Source organism: Sorex fumeus, unplaced genomic scaffold (genome assembly GCF_029834395.1).
Source record: "Sorex fumeus unplaced genomic scaffold, SorFum_2.1 ptg000006l, whole genome shotgun sequence".
Taxonomy (NCBI): Eukaryota; Metazoa; Chordata; class Mammalia; order Eulipotyphla; family Soricidae; genus Sorex; species Sorex fumeus.
The window spans coordinates 1202368-1215619 of NW_026606063.1; the positions used below are offsets into that span (position 1 = coordinate 1202368).

The window sequence follows — 13252 nt, forward strand, 5'->3', positions numbered from 1 at the left end:
CTGCGCAAGATCGAATCCCGTATTTGGGGATCTTGGAGGACTCCTGCGTTTCTGTTCCTCCTCGCCCGTCCTGGCTGCATATCGGAGGGACCCCCCAGTACCTCAAGAGACAGAGACAGAGAGACAGAGATGATGGGAGAGAGAGATAGATGCAGGGATATGGAGATAATGGGAGAGACAGAGACAGACACAGAGATAACGAGAGGTAGAGATACAGAGATAACAAGAGAGAAATAATGTGAGGGAGAGCGACAGAGATGCGGAGATACAGAGAGACAGAGAGAGAGGCCAAGAGAGGAAGGAGCATCCCCGGGACACGGGAGGGCGTGGCCGCCCACTGCCCTCGCTTCCGAAGGTTCCTGAGCGGAACCCGGCCGTGCGTTTGGTCTGATGGAGGCTTCTCGTCCTTTCTCCCCTCCAGGCCCAAATCGCCTTTCTCCAGGGGGAGCGGAAAGGCCAAGAGAACCTGAAGAAGGACCTCGTGCGGCGGATCAAGATGCTGGAGTTCGCCCTGAAGCAGGAGAGGTGAGTGCGGGCCGTCCCGCGCGGACCCTCGCCAGCGCCCTGGGAGACAGACACGTGAGGGCCCACGCTTCATCGAGACGGCGTCTGTATGGTCAGCTTAGGCCAACGTTAAAATGTCACGGTGACTTCCTTCCCCTGCACCGTCTTAAGAAACTGGCGTACTTCCTGAGCTCAAACATCCTTCTTAATCATGGAATTGAAGTGATTTTTGAGCTGTAAATGGGATTCCTGCCACGCTTGTCCCCTCCCTTTCGTCAAATGTCATGCCATTTGATTTAGAGAAAATTGCTTTGGCAGTTTTTTTTTCCCTTGAGAATTGTTTGGTTGGTTTTGAGGCCACTCCCGGCAGTGCTCAGGGCTGCTCCTGGCTCTGCACTCAGGGATCGCTCCCGGTGGGCTCGGGGACTAGATGGGGTGCAGGGATGGAACCAGGTCAGCTACGTGCAAGGCAAGTCCCGGTGCTCTGGCCCATATTGAGATCTGTTGTGTGTTCCTTTGGCATGAGGCTCTCTGGTTCTTGCTCTTCATTCGCTCTTCTCTCCAGAAGCGAATCCTCTCTTCCAGTCTTCCTGGGGTCAGAGAGTGAAGTAACTAAGCCTGTTCAGGAGAGAGGCTAGCGACTCAGAGACGAGAGTTTTCAGGGTTTCATACGAATTAAGTTCATTTTCTGTAATGGACGGTCTTTGAATTTTTTTTTTTAAGAGCCTGAGTTGGTTTTTTGGTTGAGCTCTTTGAGTGCTTTTTTCTGTACTGAAAATGTCTCTTTTACTCTGTGTTTGATTTTTGCGTGCTTTACTAATTTTTTAAAGTTGATACAAAAACTTCCGCAAAACTGACTATAGCGGCCAGGTGTGGATATCATGGAAAAGAGGAATCGTCACCCGAAGTCACGTTCACCTTCCCGTGAGGACTTCAGCTTCACGAGAAATTTGAGGCAGACCCGTCTGTTTCTTTATTCCTTGAGACTGGGGAGGAGGAAGAAGCACTTAAAATGGTGTGATGGGGCCCCGGGGACTCCAGGGCGGAGAGTCGAGCCCGCGAGAGGGCAGAGGAGGAGGGGTCAGTGCTGCAGTCACTCGTGGGTGTCGGCGGGGCTGGGCAGGGCTGTGGACTCGGCCCCACAGCACCCAACCCGCCGCCTCGTCTCCCCGAGCGGGCACCGCTGAGGTGACCAGGAACCCGTCCTCGAGTGCGTGTGTGTCCTCAGACTGAACGTCCGTCTGTCTGTCCGTCCGTCTGTCCGTCCGCCACCGTTGAGCTAGCGCAGTCCGTGATGGGGGCTGTGCCCAGGCTCGTACACCAGGAGAGTGGACAGGGCAGGGCAGTTGGCAGGGACCGAGGGAGAAGCCCACCCGGGTTCTAGCGGCGCTGGTGCCCCCCGGAAGTTGAAAGAGGGTGTCACTAGGGGAGTCGTGACCACCTGGACGGCGGGCCTGCCCAGGGCACAGCGAGGAGGTGGGTGTCCAGCAGCCGCGCCCCCTGCGCTGTGCAGCGTGCAGTCAGTGAGTGCGGCCACTCCCGGGGTGGGCCAGGGATTGCGCAGCCGTAATGGGAGGGCTGGGCAGGCCAGTCCTGGAGAGCCTCCTCGCGGGGAGGTCAGACTTTTGTCTTGTGCAGGAGGGGACGTTCCACGTTAGCAGACTCCTTGCTGCTTAAGGAGGGTCTCAGATACACAAAGTAGCTGCAGTGACTCCGTTCCCCGGACCCAGATTCACCGGACGGCGTTTTGCTCTGTTCACCTCATCGCACCCACCCTACGTGCCTTCTTTGGTTTTGTTCTTAGTGTCCGGGATCGAGAGCCCGAGCCCTCCCCCGAGCTGCCCGCAAGTGGGAGAGAAGCTTCTGGCCAGCCCTGTCCCGTCCCGCCAAGTCAGGCACTGGGCCGGAAGCAGCCAGGCGTGTGTCTGCTGAGGGCACGTCCGTTATCGGACAGCCGAGGAGCAAGTGAAGGCAGTTTAGTGTGATGCCGTTCTCTGGATTCGGCCCTTCTTTCTGCGTGCCCATGATGGTCTTTGCGGCATGGTTTTCACCAGATGTGTCCATCGTGATCGTCGTAGTGTTTCCCCGACCTGGGTTCAGGATCACCGGATGCGTGACTCTATTTCTTTGCCAAACAATCAAAGGATTTTCGGCACGGAACAGTGTGAAATAGATCCGGGGCCCATCACCCTGGCCCCGGTGTGGGGAACGGAGCGGAAGTTCTACCTGGAAGATGGTGGAAGGCCGGGTGAGAGCCGACAGCGTCGCAGCTGTTGGAACGGTGGCCAGTACCGGTGGGAAGAGTCCGTCGGACGTGGAGGTGACGCAGAGAGACAGCCCAGGGTCGTGCTGCTGGCGGACCCCGAGTCAGTCCCCAGAATCACGGGGAGTGAGCCAGAGCACTGAGCCAGGAGTAGCCCCCGGCACTGCTCCTGAATCCGCCTCCCCAGATCGGAGGCGATGGGTAATGAGGAAGGAGGAAGGCCAGGCGAGGGTGACACCCGGGCTGTGTCACTCAGGAACCGCGGAAGCCACCGAGAGTCAGAGGGACGGCAGGACTGGGATTGTGGCCCGGGCATCACAGGGAGTGCAGGGCGGTTCCTGGAGGAGTTGGGGAAGTGCCAGCAGGGCGGTCGTTGTCGGAAGGTGCAGAGGAGGACTGCCGGGAGAGAGGGCTGCGTGCCCGGGTGGGCGCCATGGGCGGGGGTCAAGGGAGACCCACCAGGCTGCTGCTCCCTCCCCAGGCGGAAGCCGGAAAGAGCGCACTGGGTTTCAGGAAGAAATTTCGGTTTTGGTTTTGTTTTTAAGCGGGCAGGAGTCTCTGAACAAAACCCAGATTCTGCATCTTCGCAGATTCGGGGTGCGGCTGGAGGAGACGCCCTGCCTGATGGCACTGGTTACTTGAAAGAGGGACAGAGAAGCAGAGAGTGTCCCTTAGGGGATTAGAGGGCTAAAATGCTTCAGTTCTTCTCACTCTGATATTACTTTCCACAAATGGACCACAAATCATTCTTTTTATTATTATTATTTCTTTTTTTTAAATTTGAGGATCATTTGAAACATGAGCACAGATGTTTGAGGGCAGTCTGGTTCTATTGGACTGTGTGTTTGGGAGCTGGGATTCGAGTTGACGTTGGCTTTCGGGACTCGCTTTGGGGGGCGCGTTCCCCTCCGCAGGGGCCCGTCAGCGCGGCGCGTGGCCCTGACCGCTTCCTGTCTCCGTGGGTGAAGCCTCGACCCTGCATCGGCACCCGGGCTTCTCGGCGGGCTCGCTGGTCCCCGGGCTTGGTTTCTTTGTAGGCTGCGTCTGTGGGAGTCACCCCGCGTCTCTCTCTCTCTCCTCTTCCTCCCTTGTTTGGCTTCCCTTGACCCTCGTCCGGTTCCGTTCGTGGTGTCACGCCTGGCCGAGCTCCGGCTCTCCTCACAGCTCTTCCGCGGTCTTCTGTCTGCTTTTGTGTTTAGCTTTTGGGCTGCCGTCGATGCTCGGGGCACCGTGTGGGATGCGGGGATTGAGCGCGGGCCGGCCGCATGCCCTCCCCCGTGTGCTGCCGCTCCGGCCCCTCCACTGCCTCCCAGCGCCCGGCTGGCCCCTCCAGGTCTTGGCTTGCGTGACTGGGGCTGCAGGGGGCGTCTTTTTGCGTCACGCGTGTGTGTTCTTGGGTAGGCGCTGAGGAGCGGAGTTCAGGCTCACTTGGCCGTTCACTTTTAATGTTTTGGAAAGTCTCCCCACGGCTGTGGGCGAGGCCCTTCCTGGTAGCCCCACTGCCCCCCCCCCCCCCCCAGAAGCGGCTTCCCAGCTGTGCGGTGACCTCTCCTCGAACCGTGAGCGTCCCCTTCCCGCGCTGTGGGCCAGGGGCGCTCGGCCCGGTTTCCTCTCGGCGGGGCTGGTTCTCTTGGCGAGTCCGGTGAGCTCCTTCCTTGCTTGGATGTCCGCCTCGTGCCGATGTCTGGTGTGTGAAGAGAGAGGAATACTTTACGTGAATCTTCGAATTCTCACAAATGGATATTACCAGTCTCGCCTTATCTTGGTTTCTAAAGATCTGAGTCATTGTATCATTTGATCTGTAGAAACCGTAGGTCTGGCCCGCAGGTTTGATTGTGGTTTGCCATTGGACAGATTTTAAGTAGTTCCATTTAGAGGCAGTCATAAGTCCAGCCTGATCCTTACCATTACAGAGACTACTCTGTAGCAGCGGGCTTATCAAAGCATTCTTTCACATTTAAAAAACGGGCAGATTGACGGCTCCTTTCCAAGAATGCACAGTGGTAATCTCGGGATTAGTCCGGACCTTCTCCTGGAGGCCGGGCTCGCGGTCGCGCACAGCTGGGACACGTCCCCTCTGCCCCCGGTTATCCTGATTATTTACACTCCGGTAACGGCCCAGCTGTCTTCTTTGCGTCTTATGTCCCTGTCCTAATCTTCCATGTCCTGGGATTTCTTCTCTGAAACACAGATGTGATGTGCCTGCTTTAAACTGTCTGAACGATTCCGGAGTCCTCCGCAAGCCTGTCGCCAGTGGGCCCCCTCCGCTGCTTTCCGGCTGTGGATTTTTCCCTACTCGAGGCTGTCCCTTTGCCCGTCCGTTTGCCCGATTGGTTCCGGCCTCACGTGTTCCCTTCCCGGTGGCTCTCCTCACCGCCACCTTTCGCTCCCGCGAACCCTTGGCATCGCTCCCAGACCTTACCCCGCTGTGCCTAACCGGTGACTTGCTTCCCGGAGCTGTCTTGTGGGCTCAGTCCTGCCGGGCCCAGGCCCTCATGGCGTGACGGGATCTGACCTGGTCAGCTGTGGGCGAGGCAAGTGTCCTGCCCACCGCCCTGTGGTCCTGGCCCGTGGCAGCTCCTGGCCGACGAACGGTCTGCTGCCCGTGGTGGCTCCCAGTGTCAGCCCTGCTGAGGAGTCCAGACAGTTCATGGGCTGGTTCTGGTGCTGTCCAGCCCCAGCGTTACTGTGTGCCCGGGACGCTCTGTCACACTGCTGCCCTCGGGATGAAGCCGCCCGGGCTAGCTGGGAGCTGGCCGGGAGGCCGTGAGACCTGTCACCTGCGCTGAGATCTACTTTTGGTTTACTTTGGAGTGTGTGGGGGGCCAGAGGGGGGCGCTTGTCTGCATTCGCTCTCATCCAGCACGTTTTCATTTTTAATTTTGACGTTTTGAACAACTTCATTGAGGAGCAGGGGACGCCGCTGGCGTGGGCAGTGCCTGCCTCTGGAGAGTGGGCCGGGCGCTCTGGGCACTGAACCCGCCCCGGCCCTGTTCTTTTTCCCGGCGCTTCCCTCCCCCGGACTGTTACCTCGGCCCTGCGGTTCGCAGTATTGTTCGCAGAGCCGTGGGGGGCCGTTCTCCTCCCGCCACCGCCCGTGCTCCCTTGCAGGCTCCCCCACCCGCCGCGGACGCCCACGCGTGCTCCCTGCAGGTCTGCCGCTGGCCGGCCGGGGTGGCGCCCCTCCTGCGGTGGCCGGGACGGTGCTGGGCCTCACAGCGGCTCCGGGCACTGAACTGGCCTCCCGGGCTGACCGTGGCTGTTGCTGCTGGCGGCTCTGCTGGGATTTTGTCCCAGGGTCCCGTCCGGTGGTACTCGGGGGCTTGTGCGGGGGCCTTGCTCCTGGCGTTGCCCAGGACCGCGTGGGGTCGGGGATGCACCCTGCAGGGCCTCTTGCGGCTCTTCCCTGCCTGTTATTTCTCTGGTCCTCCCTTCCCCTCCCCTCCCCTCTCCTCTGCCTGTTCCTGCACACTCGGGAGTGTGGGGTTGAGCTCAGTCCCCGGGGCCCTGGAGTCGGATTCTGGCCGAGAAGGAGGCAGGAAACCAGGACGAGCGGGAGCAGCGAGAGCTGGCGCCGTGCCCACCCTGAGGAGGGCCCCGGGCGCGAGGCCGAGTGCAGGGGCTCTCGGGACAGCGAGCCCGCGGGAGACCCAGGCCCGCACAGCACAGCCTGTGGGAAATGCCGCTGCTTCACTTCGTGCTCCAGAGCAGCTTGTCGGGGGAGCGTCAGTTGGCGGCGCGATACCCCCCGCCTGCCCGTCCCTTCTCTGCCACCTCCTGTGCTTTCCCTCCTGACCCCGGGGAAGTGGGATCGTGCGTCAGTCTGGCCTTCAGGACGCTTTTCTTCCAGGGATCCCAGGGGTTTATGGAGCTGAAGCGGGAGTCGGCTCGGTCAAGTTTTCCTGCCGTTTTCCTCCTGGCCGTGCGCGACTCACTCTCCGCTGCTCTCGGGCGCCTCAGGCCGGGGGTCTGCTCTGGGAAGGGCTGGGGGCTGGCAGGAGCGGGAAGGGCGGTTGGTTTCCGGGCCGTCGTGGTCAGTGAGGAGAAATCTCGTTGGCTAGCAAGTGCCCACAGCCTGGCGCTGCATCTTCCTGGCTGGGAAAGGGAAGAAGCCGCCCTCGGTGACGGGGAAGGGGAAGGGGAGGCTGGCTCGGACGTCTGAGCGTTGCAGCGTCAGAGACAGCGGCCTAAAACGCACCCAGCAGTCTCCCCTCGTGAGGGACGTCTGTGTCCCCTGTGCCGCGCGAGCTTCCAGAAGCGCCTCGGCCGCTTGAGTCCACGGAACGCGCTGCGGAACGCGCTGGCGACCGACAGACACGCTCGGCGTCTCAGACCTTTTCCCGTGTGTCCAGCCCACCTGTCGGGCTGGCCTGGCTCCCCTGGGCTGGTGGACACCGGCGCCCGCCCCCAGCCTCTGCCTCAGCTCAGACCAGCCCGTGTCAGCTCACAGTGTGTCTCTTCTTGAAGAATATTGTTCGAAAGCATTGCACGTGCAGAAGGCAATATCGGACATGCCGATGCCACTTACAGCTTAAAGGAATAGGACATGTTTGTGTCCATAGCTGTAGACTTTTTTGAACATTTCCCTCTATAAAAATGGTTTTTTTTCTGCCATAATTGTAATTATTGGAAAATAATAATGAATTCTGACACACTTTCCACGTTGGACCAAATGATTTTAATTTCCTTTATACTTTTTTTTTTTAACCACACTCAACGGTGCTTAAGGCTTGCTCCTGGCTCTGTGTTCAGGGAGCACTCCTGGAGGGTGGGTGCTGGGCTCGAATCCCAGTTGGACATGCGCAAGGCAAGTGCCCTCCCCTCTGTATTATCTCTTCAGTCCCTTCTTTATATATATATATGTATATATGTATATGTATATATTTAATATAAAAACTTATTGAAAGTGCTCATTTTTCTATATTAAAAAAATTGACTGGGATTGTGGGTTCCATTCCTGGCACTGCAAAAAAGAAACCGAAAAAGTAACTAAAGTTTGGCTGCCATGCTTCTGTTGCTTTGCTTTGATTTTTCCATATTGCTATTGCTACTATTGCTACTTCTATCCTTGATGTTGAGTAACAGTTATAAGTAGCCTCGACATTTTGGAAATAAGTCCAAGTATACAAATATATTTTGCATGGGCTAGAGCGATAGCACAGCGGGTAGGGCGTTTGCCTTGCACGCAGCCGACATGGCCGACCCGAGTTCGATTCCTCCGCCCCTCTCGGAGAGCCCGGCAAGCTACCGAGAGTATCTCGCCAGCCCGGCAGAGCCTGGCAAGCTCCCCGTGACGTATTCGATATGCCAAACACAGTAACAACAAAGTCTCCAATGGAGATGTTACTGGGCCCGCTCGAGCAAATCGAAGATCAACAGGAGGGCCTTTACCTTTTACCTTATTTTGCATGGACATTTTTGTCTTCTGTTGATTCTCTCTCTGGTCACAGATTGGTAAGTAGCAGGTAGTTAAATCAGGTTAGCCAGGATTAACAGTTTTTTTACTTCTAAAAGAATCTTTACAAGAATTTGTGTGTGCTTTTGCATGTGCGCATGTATGTATGTGCATGTGTGTGTGTGTTCTTTTTGGTGTATCTTACTCATTGGTGATTTTGTCTGGTTTGCCCTGCTCTCGATTGTTAATTATCCTTCCTGCTTGGCAAATTACAGTTGCCTGGAGAGTTGCGTAGACTCATGTGGCTTTTGTTTAAAGGAAGATCTCACTTTTAAGGAAAGTGAGTTTTCCTTTTTAAAAACAGGTTGATGTCACAACCTCAAGTTTTCAGGGGGCCAGAGCCATACTGCAGAGGGGAGGGCGTTTGCCTTGCACACGGCTGACCCGGTTTTGTCTCCAGCATCCCGTAGGTCCTTCCAGCCGGCCAGGAGTGAGCCCTGAGCATTGCTGGGAGTGGCCAAGACCAAACATCAAGCTTTCCAGCGCTTTTGGGATTAGAATTTTATTCCGGCTGTCATTGAGAAATTTTCAGGGCTCCGGGAACGAGAATGCTGAGTCGTCCCTTACTACAGAATGATTTCTAGTTCCCCGTGTTCCTCCTTCGGGGGGTGGTTGGCCCTCCCTGGGCGGCAGCAGCAGCAGATAATAAAGGGAAGCAGCTTTGTCCTGCCCTGGGCGAGGTGGGAGGTTGTGCGCGCCCGCAGCTGCCCTGCCCCCCGTGACACAGTTCACTGAAATGTGTTTTAAGATGGTTTGTCTTTTCTCGTTTCTTTGTTAGAGCCAAATACCACAAGTTGAAGTATGGGACAGAATTGAATCAGGGAGATATGAAGCCTCCAAGCTATGATTCTGGTAAGCTGATTTTAAAGGACGCCTAAGTCATTAAAAAGAGTCAACGTCTAATATTTCGCAGCCGCAGTATCTGTCCTGCAAGTGGGTTCCTGATGATTTGCATATCAGACGTCGCTGTCTGACTCGCCTCGCGGCTGATCCTTCTGTTTCCTGGCTCGCTTCTCCTTGTTCGCGGTCCTTCCTCGTCCCTCTCCCCCTGTCCTCTCGCTTCCCGTTTCCTGCCTGTAGTCTGTGCCGGCATTTCTGGGGTACGAGCGCGGCCCTGCCTCCGGGCGGTGGTGGTGTGTGTGGGGTGTCTTGCCTCAAGGCCTGACGGGTGGAGTGAAACCCTGGAGGAGATGCCCCTTCAAATACCAGGGCGTCCTCCCTCCCCCCTTCACTTCTCATACAGAGTCATCATCATTTCGGGTTTCCTCGCCCACGGGAGATGCTGTGAGCAGAGCGACGCTCTAAACATTCAGTATCTGGGTTGCACTTTTTCCCCTTCTGCCTTTTACGGCCTATAAAAAGGGTCCTGGTGGACAACTCGGGGTTAAGGATGGACTCCCCGGTTGGTAGGTACCGGGGAGAAGCCAAAAAAAAAAAAGAAAAGAAAAGAAAACCAACAAAACCCGACTCCGTCCAAGCCCTTGGCATGTGTCGGGGCGTGCTGTGACGGCACCCGTGGCTTCCTGGGCCCGGTTGTCTGTGGAGACTGTCACGCCATGCTCAAAGACCCCGTCTGCCAGGATCTCGGTGGATCTTGGCTTCTGGGCATGTTGGTTCACCGGAGCTGGGTTCTTTTGATTCCCCCAAACTCCGAGGAGTGGGGAGGGCGGTGAGGCGGGGGCCCCGCAGAGTCACCCGCTTCCTCGCTGTCCTTCACCCTTTACCTGGTGGGCTCTTCTTGTAACTTGGGGTGCAGGACACTGGCGGGAAACATGACCCTTCACAGGTGCGAGCCGTTCCGGACCCGAAGGTACGTACGCTTGAGCAGCGTTGGGGCCGGGGGGCTGCTGCCTCCGGTGCCCCCCTCCCTTCTGGCCCCCTCAGGAGTGACTAGCGAGAGCTGTGAGAGTCTCCGTTCGTCCCCTGGTCTCAGGTATCCCGGGAAGGGCACCAGTGTCTGTCCAGGGCGTTCCCGACCCTCCCCCTGAGCGAGGGTGACTTTCGGCACGGACTCGTTGGAGTCCCAGCCCACCCCAACGGGCCCCCTGGTGGTGCCTTGTCTCTCCAGAGCCATTCCGGTTCTGGCCCCTAGACCAGGGGACGTCCAGGGAGTGGCTTGGGCCCTCGTCGGAGCGCTGGCGGGTACCCCCACCCCACCCGGACATCAGCCTGTGATGCTCACACGTCCGGCTTCCGTGAGGGAATCGCAGTGCCCTTACGGAGGAGCCAAGGAGAACAGCGATTCCCAGGGAGTGACCGGGGGCCAGGGGCAGGCAGTCGGGGTCACTCAGGAGTGGGGCCCACAGGTTGGCAGTGGCCATGTCTCGCGGCCGCACGAGTCCTGGTTGTGCCGACACGTGCCGGGCCAGCCAGCACCAGCTCCGAGCGGGCGGGGGCCTGGTGGTCGCTCTCGGGGGAGGGAGGAGGGGCCCGTTTCTGGGCGCAGCTGGACAGTCGGCCGGGGAACGGGTGGTGTCCCCGCGACCCCTCCCCCTCGGCTGTGCTGAGCGCTCCACGCCGTAGCCCACAGTTCCGAGAAGGCCCTGGAGCTCGAGCGGAGTCTGGCTCTCGACTGGCTCTCACGGCCGCGGCGGAGGGGTGAGGAGTGGGCAGGAGTGCGGAAGCCCAGGCCGCCTGGACGAGTGTGCTGGGCCCCCGAGGTGCCCAGGAACAGCGGGACCGTGGGGCTGCTTGTTTGCACGGGGAATGGGGGTAAGGGGCCGTGGAAGACCACCCATCCCCTCTAGTTTGTGAACACGACTGCAAGTGGATCGGAAGGGGTGTGTGTGTGTGTGTGTGTGTGTGTGTGTGTGTGTGTGTGTGTGCATTCACCTCGGGCTGCTGTCCTCAGACGTCCAAGTGAAAATGGCCAGTGGGCAGTGGGGTGTGTGGTTCCGGGCAGCTCCGAGCTGGTGGATGAACAGGAGCACCCCTCCTGCCATCGGCAGAGCGGAGAGCGCCTCGCGGGGACAGAGGCCTGTCGCGGGGTGGGGGGTGGGCACCGGGAGAAGGAAGCGGAGGGGTTCCAGACACGCCGGGTGGCGGGGCGGGGCGAGGGACAGAGACATGGAGAGCAAGTGCGAGACCCCCAGCCTCGGGCAGCCTTGGAGCTGTGGACAGCGGCGAGGTCTGGACAGCCTCCCTGGGACAGACGGATGCACAGATCCAGAGGGGCCACGTGCCCGGTGAGGTTCCTGATGACGCGTCTGTACATACGACGCCCGTCCTTGACAGTCTGAGGACACGGACCGGAGGGTGGGCCCGGGGCTGCTCTAGACTAGAGCCAGGGCGGGCAGGGGGCGACGGCTCGGGGCGAGCAGGGAAGCCCGAGTGTGGGGACGAGGGACCCGGATGTGGTGCCCCAAAGTGGGCTGGGGGTTTTCCCAAGGACGGACGTGCCCGCCTGTTCCCAGGGGCGGGGCCTGCGTGTGGCGGCCCCAGGGGTCATGGCCGGACCGGGACTGGGCGGGCGTGGGTGGACGGGCCACGGGCACCCTGTTTCCTCCGTCCCACCGGGCTGTTTGTGTGGTGCTGGGACGGAACCCAGAGCCCCTGTGTGATCCCCGAGCCAGCCCCGAGCCACGCCTGGCCAGTCCTGACACTTCTCGTGGGCCCGTGGGCCTGCCCCCTCGACGTCCCCTTTGCCGGGGGGTGGTCAGGGCAACTCTGGAGCCTGTGCTTTGGTGGCACCAAGACCACGGTGGGGACATGGGGACAGGATGCTCGGGGCCATGCAGTCTCCCATTCACTGGGAGAAGCCAGACGCAGGCCACAGCTGGAATATCTGTTTCCGCTGGTTTGTTGGGGGCCACACCTGGCTGTGCTCAGGGGTCACTCCTGGCTCTGCTCTCAGGGGTGTCTCCAGCAGACGCTGACCTTTGGGATTCCGGGGATTGGATCCGGGTTGGCCACGTGCTGGGCTGTCACTCTGGCCCAGAGCTGATGTGTCTCTATCCGGAGCCAGAACAGACCGACAGACCGACAGACCGTTGGTGCTGGGCAGAGTCAGGTGGTTCGGCTTGAAACTTGCCTGTTTAGGTTTCTGTCCAGTTTTTTTTTCATTCCCCCAACCCCTTTTTGTTTGGATTCCTCTGGGTTTTTGTTTTCAATGAGGTATTTTATCTTATTTGTAGATTTATCATCTGTAATTAGGGTTAGGATTCATACTTTATATATTTTTGTTTAATTTTGTATTTGCTTGTCTATTTTTGTTTTGGGATCACACCTGGCTCAGGACTTATGCCCGGCTCTGCACTCAGGAATTACTCCTGGCAGTGTCCCGGGGGACACATGGGATGCCGGGGATCGAACCCTGGTCGGCTGCGTGCGGGGCACACGCCCTCCCCGCTGGACTGCAGCTCCAGCCCCCGCACGCGATGCGTTTTTGAACTGACTCGGACTTCCCTGCTTGTGTGTGGTCTTCGAGCCCATGGCTTGGCTCTTCGGTCCCCGGGCAATCATTCTTGGGTCCTCTCCTGCTTCGGAGTGGCCAGGTCCCCTCTGGATGCTCAGGGGCCGCGGGCCTCTCTCCCGCTGACACCCTCCTGCTGAGTCTCGGGTGTGTTCGTGATCCTGGTCTCTGCAGCACGGCATGTGGGGGGGGAGGAACCTTTTCTCCTGGCTACTTCGAAGACTTTTTCCTTTCTCTTAGTTTCCTTGCTTTGGGGTCACACCCAGCAGTGCTCGAGGCTCACTCCTGGCTCTGTGCTCAGGGATCACCCCTGGCAGTCTCGGGGACCCTTACGTAGGTTGGGCGTTGAACCCGGGTCAGCCGCGGGCAAGGCAAGTGCCCCCCCCATTTTACTTTTACCTTGGCCACACCTGGTGATGTTCAGGGTCTGCACTCAGGAATGACTCCTGATGGTGCTCGGGGACCCTGTGGGATGCCGGAGATCGAGCCTGGGTCTGCCACGTGCTCGGCCAGCCCCCTCCCCGCTGGATTTGCTCCCCAGCCTCCGTTGGCCTGTTTTTTTTTTTTGGTTTTTTTTTTGGGGGGGGGTCACACCTGGCAATGCACAGGGGTTATTCCT

The 13252-nt window shown here is 58.7% G+C and overlaps 2 protein-coding genes across 2 annotated transcripts in view; both read left to right on the forward strand.

The window, feature by feature from the left end:
- Positions 1-13252, forward strand: part of HEATR5B (HEAT repeat containing 5B) — a 254056-nt gene that overhangs the window by 111359 nt on the left and 129445 nt on the right. The window lies entirely within an intron of this gene.
- Positions 1-13252, forward strand: part of STRN (striatin) — a 76659-nt gene that overhangs the window by 29912 nt on the left and 33495 nt on the right. Inside the window, exons 2-3 of the mRNA XM_056125704.1 lie at positions 422-525; positions 9001-9074. Coding sequence (XP_055981679.1) covers positions 422-525; positions 9001-9074 — 178 coding nt within the window. The remainder of the gene's footprint in view (positions 1-421; positions 526-9000; positions 9075-13252) is intronic.